General features: G+C 36.2%; 1 protein-coding gene across 8 annotated transcripts in view; it reads left to right on the plus strand.

The window, feature by feature from the left end:
• Window positions 1-12,190, plus strand: part of NR1H4 (nuclear receptor subfamily 1 group H member 4) — a 44,688-nt gene that overhangs the window by 29,400 nt on the left and 3,098 nt on the right. For all 8 annotated transcript variants that reach the window (XM_051784093.1, XM_051784090.1, XM_051784094.1 and 5 more), the window contains 4 exons: window positions 1,153-1,286; window positions 1,814-1,912; window positions 3,031-3,130; window positions 4,385-4,531. In XM_051784093.1, coding sequence (XP_051640053.1) covers window positions 1,153-1,286; window positions 1,814-1,912; window positions 3,031-3,130; window positions 4,385-4,531 — 480 coding nt within the window. The remainder of the gene's footprint in view (window positions 1-1,152; window positions 1,287-1,813; window positions 1,913-3,030; window positions 3,131-4,384; window positions 4,532-12,190) is intronic.

Below are 12,190 nucleotides of genomic sequence, written 5' to 3' on the forward strand. Positions count from 1 at the left end.
GAAAGAGCTTATTTTCCTGCTCTGCATTTTCAAAGATGAAGAATGGGAAGAATACTTGAAAGAAGCAAAGAAAGAAAGAAAGAAAGAAAGAAAAAGTCAGTCCCATGCTGATGGGTTTATTTTTAGATGAATACTTAGCTGTTTACTTGTTCACTTGTGCTTTCTGACTGTCTTCCACAGCTTGTGTAGGGTACCTATTGTCCCTTTCTTTTATTAGCACAAGCAAATTATAATTTTTATGACATCCACTCAAGGATGCTCCCTGGTTCAAGGTACTGAAATGAAGCCTAGAACAAAAAAAAAAACAAACAAAGAAAGAAAAAAACCCTCCAAACCACAAGTGCAAAAATCTTTTTTCATTACGGCAAGAGAAACTCTGTAATAAAGCCAGGGGTTTATACAGTCCTCTAATACAATGAAAAGCAAAATAGCAAGACCAGCTGGTAAAGTTTTAAATAAATACATTTTAAAGGTACATTTGCCGGCCTGAATTACTTCTTACTCTTCATATTTAGCTGTTGGTTTATCTATAGTGACACAGTAGTAGATAAAGCCCTGGATCCACTCTTCTTAGTAGACTTTCTGTCTGAAGATTCTGCACAACAGATATAATATTGCTTAAATATTATCGAAAATATCCAGTGCCCTTTGTGTAAAAACAGATGCACCTGGATTACCATTTTGGATCAGATGAGGAGCAGATGAGGAGCACACTTTCGATGACAGTCTTCCAATTGCTCCTATTTTATTGCACTTTGGTTCTGGTCTTGGAGCACAGGAAGAGATTTTTTTTTGGATAAAACTAAACCAAAGGCATAATCCAGCACACTCCCATCACTAACAGGTTTTCTGTCTGTAAGAATAGATTAGAGCTAGTCCAAAGCAGGACCTGTGACACGCTCATTGTGTGGATGCTGGATCACCATAAACAACTGTTTTGCTCTGCAGATGAGCTCCATCTGGGCTAGACTACTCATTAGTGTGTACACAGCATGACTCATTAGACCAAAGATAATGACACATTCAGGAAATGATCTGCACAGGTAAGCGAGTTTATTGGTGTAAAGGGCATTCACAGGCATGCTTAGGTACCTATTCAGTGCCTGAGGCATATATAAATCAAATTGCTTTGTGTTGGATTATGTGTTCTAGGCCTGTTAACCGAGATACAGTGCAAGTCAAAAAGGCTCCGGAAAAATGTGAAGCAGCCCCCAGATCAGACAGTCAACGAAGATAATGACAGCCATGATGTGAAACAAGTAACATCTACAACTAAAATATATAGGGTAAGACAATTCTTGTAATAGTTTGTACAGTACTGGTGGTTTTTGTTAAATGTGTCTAGTATAGTGAAAATAGAGTATTGCAAACTCTCTGGAGCTGTCTCTATTAGTTAAAACTCGATCCTCCATCAAGCCAAGGAAGTACCTTGAGTAGAGAAGTCAAAACTCTATATATGCTGTAAAGCATCTAGAAAATCCATACAGTATTTTTTTTCTGTGGTACATATGTCAGGTATATATCACATATGGTGATGTGTGATAATAAAACTTGAACATACCTAGTTATTTGCTAAACATTTCCTTATTTCTAATAATTAACTACACAAACTCATACAGTTTAAAAACATTATACACCTCTCTTCTGTACACTTCTATAAAAACCTCAGTGACAAGCAAACCTCTTATATGTTTGGTCTGAAGTGTGAAAAATAGAGGTGTGGCTTTTGCCTAAAGCAAGAGATATTAGATCATTTCTATGACTGCATATCATGATGGGCTCTTTTTTTTTTTTTTTCTTTTTGCCAGTATAGGAGAAAGTAGAGTTTACCCCAGAACAGCAGAACCTTCTTGATTATATCATGGATTCATACAGTAAACAACAAATACCACAGGAGGTGTCAAAAAAACTAGTAAGTATATTGATGAATTCATTTTTGAGATAGGGATAATGAAGCTGAGGATTACATGGCAAAAAATATTTGTAGTCAGCATAAATAGGTGTAGTAAGTAGTAGAGTGAACTTTGGGTAAAAGCTTACAGTTTAAGTATGCTGCAAGTGGGGCAGAATCTCTCCTATTCAGTCAACAGTTAGACCACATCTTTATCAAACTTAAATGTTAAGAAAAACTTTAAACTCTAGAATAACATGTTTATACTCAAATCTAACCTTTGTTGATTGGAGCTTTGTTTTTTGCCTTGTTAGTGTAGGCAGAGATTTGAGTTTGACTTGCTGTCGAGCTTCCTTTCTATGAAGACACCAGCCTGGGAACTTGAAAATATTTAATTATTTTTAACACAAATTTCAACATTTTCCAAGTTTTGGTTTTTGTTTAATCCTCTCTTCTTTCTTTTTCCTCTATACCCTCTAGAAATTCTGTTTTCCTTTAAGAACTCCCAGCTTTCATGGTAGGATGGAAAAAGGCTGGGAAACAGGGAGAAGAGGAAAAAGGATTTTAAAGAGATACATTTTTAAAATAAAACTGTAAGGTTCACTCTTGAAAAACAAACAAAAACCCAAACAAACCAACCAAAAAAACCCAACCAAAACAAACTTAAAATGACAACTACTGTAGAAAATAATTTCCTAAGTCAACAGCTTTGAAAACTAGAACAAAGACACTTGTAGGGGAAGGGTTGAATAAGCCTTAACTAACTTGTGGAACTTATTTCTGTGGGAGACTGAAGAGGTCAAAAAAAGGAAAAAATTGCCAAAAGAAATAGACAAAATCATTTATAGCAAGGCCTTTGTTTAAATATGATGATAGCCATAAAAATTCTAGATCGATAAGTGCCTAAATCATTGCTAGACACTGAAAATAATATATATTCCAGAGAAAAGACACATTGTCTAATTCTTTTACTTCTTACATGGCCTTCCAAAATACTTGGTTTTGACAACCACTGGAGACGAATTACAGTGTTAGGTGGAATTCTTGCCTGGTCCAACCTAATAGTTCTTATATTTTATACTCTTAAATGTGAAATGTCAGTGAAAATTAACAGATTTTTTTTGTTTGATTTCTAACAGTTAAACGAGGAATTCAGTGCTGAAGGAAATTTTCTGATTTTAACAGAAATGGCTACCAGTCATGTGCAGGTTCTTGTGGAATTCACTAAAAAACTACCAGGTATATCCAGTGTTTTGGGGCAAATTTTGCTATTGCAAAGTTTAAATGCCTTTCAGTTGCCATTTGGCAATTGTGCATATTTTGAAGAGCATATGAAAATTCCTCCTCCTCCTCCACATTGTTCAGACACTGTCTAAAGAAAAGGTGCTTTGTGCTCAGAAGAATAATATGCTGAATAATTCAAACTCTGCCACTCTGAGATGTAGCACTCTTTACGTATTGACAAACAAAATGCTCAGAGAAGGGATTGTGTCTCTAGAGAGACACATTATTACATATATATAAAATATACATTATATGTATATATAATTATTTTCATTTATTGCTGCAATCTAATTACTGCTAACACTTGCCAGACTCTGCTTCCTGCTCTTTGCTGACTTTCTAGCAATGCCTCTAGGTCATAATATCCACTGAATTGTGAGTCACACACAAAAGGTTGGTGGCACCAATATTTATGGTCCTTGCACTGTGTGTTATTGACAAGCACTGAAAATCTGAGTTTATTACTAGTATTTTTTAACTTCCAAGTTGGTGTTACCTCTGTACTGAACACTGGACATGGTAGAGATTCCCTTTAATTAGGGAAGGTGCATTTTAACACTTAGCTGTACAAACCCAAGATTTTCCTGGTCCTTCCTCTGTGTCTCACAGGCTGCTTTAAAGCCTGGTACTGCAGTTGTAACTGTATTTTTTAATGTTAACTGGGATACAGGCTTGTAGGAAGTGAAGAAGGGAGGAGATTTGTAATTGAAAGAGAAATGAATATTTAAAACACAGCAGGAAGCTTCTGTGTGAAATAGTATATTAGTCCAAAGGCAAGGTGAAATGTTTAAAATTAGATGTTTCAAGTGCTGATTTTTGCCATCAGAGCACGGAAAGGTCTGAAAGCAGCATGGCAGTGGGAAAGCCGTATAGAGAGCTCTGGTGGAAACATGAAAGAAGATATTAGGGAGTAGGATAAGGCTAGACAAAATTCTACTGGTTATGCTACACCACTAGATTTTGCTTATCACGTTCCTCTAAAAGTACCATGAACACTGAAACACATGTAATCCTCATACAATTTGGTGAAGTTCAAATATGTGTCATTTTCTGGAATCCAGGTGAGAATTTATGCAGCACTTGGCAACCCTACTGACACCCACATCAGTGTTATGCAAATGAGTGACACCTCACATATAAGAATTTCAGGACAGAAAGAAGTGGGAACTTTCACCATTGCTGCCTGACTTATCTCTAATGTCTCCACAGGCTTCCAAACTCTTGATCATGAAGACCAGATTGCTTTGCTGAAGGGCTCAGCAGTAGAAGCCATGTTCCTCCGTTCAGCTGAGATCTTCAGCAAGAAACTTCCTACAGGACATACTGTCCTTTTAGAAGAAAGAATTCGCAACAGTGGTGAGTGTGTTGTTTAATGAGGAAAAAACAAACCACACCATTACACTTCTCTGTCAGTATTTGGCCCTTGGAAAGCTAGTAAAATTGTTTATTAGCACTGAAACAGATTTATCTGAGTGTTGTTCTTTATACTAACTAGAGCAAACCTAACTCTGCCTTGAGTCTAAAGCTCAAAAGGTTAAGGTTTCTTTATAAATACATTGCAAGTATTATGAATAATGCTATATCAAATAAATGTAGTGCATGTCTCCAATCATAGACATGAAAGAACAGTGAAGAAGAAACATCACTATTATAATCTTTTCACATAAAGTGTGCTTTCAAAAGCAATCATTGTAAGAAGGAAAGAAAAAGTGATTTTAGGATGTTACTGGAGATGACTGAAGGGAACCACCTATTCTTAGGGTCATTGGTAAAACTAAATGACACTGCAAAAGGTGTATAGAAGAATTATAAACATGGCATGTTCTCAGTGTGTTTTCTGATTCTTCAGGTCCATCAAAGGCTCAGTGACTCTGATAAATTCCACTGGTTCTAGACATAAATCTTAATAATTATGAAAAGCCAAATGGTTCTAGATATTGCTTATTCCAAAGCAGTATTTTGTCTTATTATGCATTCTTTGTACTCCACTGCTGCAATACTGAATGTTTTCCATTTTTCTGTATTGACCAGCAAGCTTTGTCTAAGCCTCAGCTACCTATCATTGAAAATTCAAATCACAGAATACAGAATATGCCAACAATTCTGAATCAGAGAGTTAGCTTATAGATTCTGGCTTCTGACATTCTGTTTTAAGAGTCAGAAAGAGAAGAGACAGAAGAACATGTAAACTCAATACTAGTCATGAAAATGGGCATGATCTCAGTTCTGAAACTCTTAATCAGAAAGTACTACTGATGTATGCAAAATTAAGCCAATACTTATATATTGGAAACACTGAAAAGGAGTTAGAAAATTTAATAATAATTCATTTGTTGCAGGTATGTGTTTATTTTGCCTTAGTACACTTATTTATAGGTTAATATTTAGTAGGTTTTTATATTTCTTTCATTTTGATTGATTGTAAGAGGGTACTGTTTGATGGACTGGAAATGATGACTTCCAGAGTGATATGAATAGCTCCTTGTCCAGGTTCTGCAGGCAGATAAGCATGTCAAGAAGACCAGATGTATTTCCTGGAAACTGTATTGAGTGTATCCAAATCTCTTCATTAAGAGATTTTTCTATTGGTTTTTAACCTAAATTTTTTATAAAAATAGGTCTTAGAGAAAGTAATCCATATGGCTACATGATTACTGAAAACTTCTCTCCTCTAATCTATACAGTGAGTATCATCCTTCTTGTTCAAGGTATCCACTGTTCATAAAAAAATCAGAAGCAGAGGAAATACTTAATCCAGACCATTACATAAGCCATTATGTCATACCAATAATTTTTCCTTAGTCGTAATTTTAAAATATTCTGTTAATTGTCTGCAACTACTGAATCCAGATAAGATGCAATATTATTTTTTGCAAGTTTGTATTAGACTTAATGATAACACTTCACAACACTGCTAGCTGGAATATTACATTGCATTCTGCATTAGTATTATTTACTTGTCATGAAGCAGATTTGAAAAATAGCATTTTGTGTAGGAGAAAATGTCAAGACAAGTAACCATGTCAAATGAGGTATTGTTTACTCCAAAGAAAGATTTCCTGCAATTCTTTTTTTCTGGGGGTAAAAAACCCTCCAAGGTAAATTAAAAATGGATTCTGGATCAGACCAAAAACCTAGGCTGAATAGTTCCCAAGAAATGAAACACAATAACTTTTTTAATGTGTATATATATATATGCATGTTTCTTTTTGCCCTTGGAAAAGGTTTTCTAAAACATCTTCCCTGAAGCCAGGCTCAAGTTGGAGACATAAGAGGAAATACTGCTAGAATTTCTCCCTCCCTATATTACAGAAGGATAATGCATTATCCAGCTTACTGCTGCTGACTGCATTCTTTCCTTCTATTAAAAGGCAGAATAGAGAACAAAGTACCCTTTTCCATATATTTTATTTCTCCACTCTGTGCAAATTCAAGCCTACTTAAAAAGATTTTCCTTGACTGCATTTAATGGGGCTGTGACAGTAAACAACAAAAGCAGCTTGTAAATCTTTGCATTGTAGCACTGTTAACTTAATTGCTGTACTAAACCTATTTAAATAAATAAAACTTAAAAATAGTTTTAAAATACCTACTACTGAAATAGCTTATTTTTGTGGCTTAAATCCTCATCATTTTCAGGTGTTGCAAGTTTAAAAAAAATTAAAGAAAAGCATCCAAATTCTTCTGTTATTGTTGTTTACACATATGGCTTTCAAAAACATTAAGTATAATATATTAAAAATACTAAATATGCATGTCATAAGACTCAACATCAGGACTCTGGGTTGAATAGTAACCTGTACCAAACGTGACATCAGGGTAGAAATGTAAGCAGTCTTTTCCGGCCTTAACCAGTAAGGACAAACACTACTAAAAGTTGCAGCTGGCCATTATGTTATAGACTGGTCCAAGAGATAAGACTGCCAGAAGAGATTAAACATTTTTTTTTTTACAAACACCTCACTGGAAAAAAAAAAAAAAAGACTAAATGCAGTGAACTGAAACTTACAAAGAAAATAGAGAACAGCAGAAGAAATTCAGGGATGGTTGAATGAGAGTTTAAAAATTAAGTTTATAGGTGATAAATGGAAAAACAGTATCAAGATTATTCATGGCTCCTAGTGAGATCCTAAACACCATCACGCCAGCAGCCACAAAATATTGCTGTTAGTCAGAACTTCTGTCTGCATATTTTTAGGTGCAGACAAATGCCTAAATATCACATAAGTCCTATTGTCAAGCCTTGATGCTTCTATCCATAAAATCAGGGAGGGTGGTGGTGATCCTGCCTAAAAGTCACAAGCTGTCCAGATATGTCACCTGCCACCAAGTCCACTTTGAAGCTGCTCTCTTGTACTAATATTTATGCCTTCCCCAGTTTGATTGTATGGAATGGTTTGTTGGTTTTTTTCTGATATAGAAGTCAGAGATTTGGTGGTGATGACCTTTGAGCATTATCAGCGTTCATTTTCATTCTCATGCTGATGAGGTGCATTTTTATTTCTTAGCTTGTGCATATTGCTCAAGTCCTGCTGCATCTCAGAGACTGTGCCCTGATGGTCTTTCTTCATAAGGTGTTATGGAAATTATTACATTAGCTGCTCCTGTGACTGAAATCTTCTCCTACTCACCCTAATGTTAAGACTTTATGAAAAATACAGACATTTTATTTAATATTATTGAGAATTTGTGCCATTTATCTTAGTAGATGCTTCATTATGCATACACCACATTGTGACTGACTCTTTCTGTGAAAGGCTGACATCCTAGTAATTTAATGCTTAGATTTTCTTCTGTTATTTTGAAGGTAAATTCTCCCCATTATTGAGCAGTACAGTATTGTTAAAAAACAGTGCTGAGATAGTGAATTATTTTCTCAGTGAGCATTTGTAGTTTGTTTTCCTAAGGATACCAACTTTCAGTGGTCATGAACAGACACGGATTTTTATTTCATCATTTTATTCTACAGAGCTGTTCTACGAATTTGAGTATTGGGAAATAAGATACTATCTGATATTAACAGAAATGGAAGAATCTGGACACAAATTTTAGGTTGGCAGCAGGACAACTGACATTGTGAAATACACTGTTGTCTTCCTGGATGGGTTACAGGTGCTGAAGTACAGTCAGATCCAAGGAAAAAAAAGAATTAGCTACACTTTCAAACCACTGGCAAGAGGCCACCTTTTGCCATTGAATGGGGGATACAAAGTTCCCATTAATTCGGACAAGAGATTCCTGCAACCAAAGGCAAAATTTGCTATCAGAACCCTGGAGAGCTAATCACTTCCATTGTCTTTGGTTTTTATCATTTGGTTATTGGTACTGAGTAATGGTGGTGTTTCAAACCCCCATTGTACTGGGGTTTGTGCAGAGAAACAAAATGAAATTATCTTCACTGATGAGTCCAAAGTGTCTAACCCTTGAAACAGTCACATGCATCCTCAGGGAAAGACACACCATTCTGTGACTCAACTCAAAACTGGCACACTGCCTAAAACATTTAGAAATTAGGACCACTTTAAATTGCAGAATATTGTAAAGAGCTTTTCTGTTCTTTCCTTAAGAAGAACATACCTTTCCTGCACGTTGAGTTAGCCAGTGCTATGTTCCTGAATTACAAATAAAGTCGCCGAAAGTATTTAAATTACATCTGCAGAGTAGATTTATACCCATGAAAACAAGAACAGATCTCAGGGACTCAGTCTCTTTTCTTCTATGTAAGCATGCTTTTCCAGGCCAAAAACTTATTTAGACTCTACCTACAAAGACGAGCTCAAGGCAGTGCAGATGCTGCTGCTCTGTGCCAGACCCAATTTGTCTCCTGATTGCAAGCACTCAGGCTACTGCCAAAGGATGGTATTTGCACCCTCCTTGAAGGTTAGGTTGTTTTTTTTTTTCTAACTAAGGTTTCTTTGCTTGCAATACTGAGTTCACAGAAGTTCTATGGATTGCTTTAAAGGAGATGGAGTTTTGCTATCCTGATTCTGAGTTCTCCTTGACACATGCTAACTTCTCATTTAAGTTAGCCATTTAATCCCTACAAAATGGTGACAGACAGAAGAGAGGTCATGTGCACTGCTCCAATGTGTCTTCTCTACTGGCTAGATTTTCCCCTATTCGGCATCAGTGGGCTGAATTTGGTCCCTGATACATACAAGGGCCACTGATACATTTGAATAGCTCAGAAGGGAGAGCTCATAAGCAGCATGGAAAGTAGTTCTGGTAGATAAAATACTGTGCAAGATAAAATGTAAGTTTGCAAGTAATTAAAATATTTTATTTGCATAAAGCAGCTGCTAATATACCCTTGGTTTCATATCCACTGCCACCTCCATGTTTATCAAGAAAAAGATCTCTTTATCTATATTAATAACACAGCGCTAGTTACTGTTAATTAGTACATACTATCAAGCTTTCTTTTTGCAATAAATTAATTATTCAGTTTTATCAAACAGAGAAGATAGGAGTGAGAATACTGTTTCAAAAAGCTGCCAATACTGACTTGATATCACACTAAAACCACCTACCCCAGGATTACATTAACCAGATAATTATTTATGGCCTGAAACTGCAAACCTTATGAAAGCATCAGTCATCCTAACTTTATAGAGAAAACATAGCAACGAAACTCTAAAAAAGGCAGGGTCTAAAGCAACGTTGTGTCTTAACCTACAAATGGGGATGAAATTACCCAAGTAAGGGGTGTTCAATGAATAATGTTCATGGGTTTAAATCTGCTCTAATCTGATGCTGCAAGGCTGTACTCGGTAAAGCTCATATTTCTGATTGACTACACTTGGGTTTACAGCCAGTCATGCATTAACATAGAGAAATCAATCAAATGATCTGTAATATCTTCTGCAGATGATTGAGCGGGGCTGGTAGTCAGGTAGAAATCTGTGCAATTCAGAATGATGCCCAAGGACCCATGAAGGACGAGCATGTTCTTATTGCCGTAATGCTGCGTGAAACAAAGTTTTGAAACCTTTTTAGCATTAAGAAGGAGGCACTATTAGGAGGCACTGATCAGGAGGCACTGATCAGGAAGCTCTGCCTGCCTGGCACAGAACAGTGCAGGGCTCTTGGCTGATCTAGATAAAGAGGGTTAAACAGAACTAACTTTTCTATTCTTATTGAGGCCAGAAATATAACTATATTTATTTGATTTTTTTCTCACTTTTGGGGTATAAGTGGCAACAATGGCATTGGGAAAGTCATGTAATTTATTTCTTCTCTAGTGTTTCCCATTACAAGTGCCAAGTCGCCTTTAATTCTTGTTCTGATAATCTGAATTGAAGTGACAACATATTTTACAGTAGCTAAGAAGAAGAAAGTAAGAACCACAAACATCTGTTTCCTGTGTTTTCTGCCTTTTTTTTCTTTCTGTTGGAGCTTATTAAATCCAAACTGAAGCATTTCAATCACATTAGAAAACAGCCCCCTCTTGTGACGGAAGAGCAATTTGCTTAATGTGCAAACGATGATGGGAAACCACAGCACGGATGGGATGATGACAAAACTAGTAACTAATAGAAAATTCCATTATCCTAGTCTCAAAGTTGCTCATTTTGCATGGTTTTGTTAATAATTGTCTTGTGATATATATCGGTTTAAAGATTTCAGCATTCTTTAGTAAAAGTCGAAGGGTAAATCAGTTGCATTGCCAAAACATCCCTTTTTATTCCCTTTCATCTCTTCTATTTTGTTTTAGTTCTCTGTTTGGAGTACAGTAATGCAGAGAAGTTCTCTGCCATAATTTCACTTGTTTCCACATCTATACTCATTTTTTGCTTCACTCATCCATACTTTAGTTTATTAGGGTTAGCTTATAAGCTTTGTGAGACAGGGATTGTTTTACTGCGTGCTTATGCAGTGTTTGGACCAGTGAGGACCTGAATTAATTATTCCTCACTTTGTTCCCCAGCATCATTTTCCCCCAGCCTCTGGTATATCAACAGCAGGACTTCAAGAGTTTGTGGTCAGCAAAACAATAAATTCATCCAGCTGAAAGCTAACCTGACTTTCAAAAAAAAAAAAAAAAGGAGAGAGAAAAAAAGAATCAAATTATGAATATGAGAAGCAAATGATGGGAGTCTTAGTCACAGCCCACTTCCTCCTATTTCTTGTCTGCTGCCAAAACGATTGTGCCCAGCGGCACGATACCTTGCACAGAGACTTCTAAAAATATCAAGTTTGTCTTGGACTTTTCTCATGTCATTGCTGAGTTATTAACTTCCATGAAAGGAATTCATTTGCTCTGCTTTAAGGCTCAGATTTTTTTCCTGTTTCTAGTTTCATGCAAACTTTAAGACTTTGATGTGCCATAGGTATGTGTTACTTAGATATTGTAAGGAACTTTGGTGTTTAAAACCACCCAGGAGAGAGACAGGTGGTTCCCCAAAAGTTAGCAATAACAAGTGTTCAAAATTTGAAATAGTTAATGCTGATGACTAACAACATAATCCTCACAGAACATTAAAATCTCTGACTATTGTTTGCTCTGTAAAAAGCTCCAGCTGTGTTACTAACTTCTACAGGACGAGCTGACCTGCATCATATATATCTGCTTAATTAACTTAGACTCAGTAGTGTTGAACTCATTACAAAACCAAAATTTGTGGCTTGTAATCTGAAGTGAATATAGGTTGCTCATGTCATGTGTTTAAACACATGACTCAGCCATGAAATAAACCACACCCTGCAAGACCATTCTTTCACCGTTGGGACACATAACTATTCCACTGGATGAAGTAAATTCATTGTCACAGCAAAATGTGACTGTTTCATGGTTAAGTCAAGTGACTTTATGTTTCCTTTGTTTGAGTTCCACCTGGTGAGTTTCATTTTGACTTTCCCCTATTGGAGACACTCCAAACATAACCAGTCCTGGGCTTCAGCTTTGTGTTGTACTGAGCACTCAAAACTGCATTATTTCATGCGATTTCCACACCAAGTTATAAAGGCTTCTCCTAGAACAGCTCAAAAATAAGAGTAAAACTACAAGAGATCCTA

This window comes from Manacus candei, unplaced genomic scaffold, assembly GCF_025592945.1.
Source record: "Manacus candei isolate 608988 ecotype Guabito, Panama unplaced genomic scaffold, ASM2559294v1 h1tg000018l, whole genome shotgun sequence".
NCBI lineage: Eukaryota > Metazoa > Chordata > Aves > Passeriformes > Pipridae > Manacus > Manacus candei.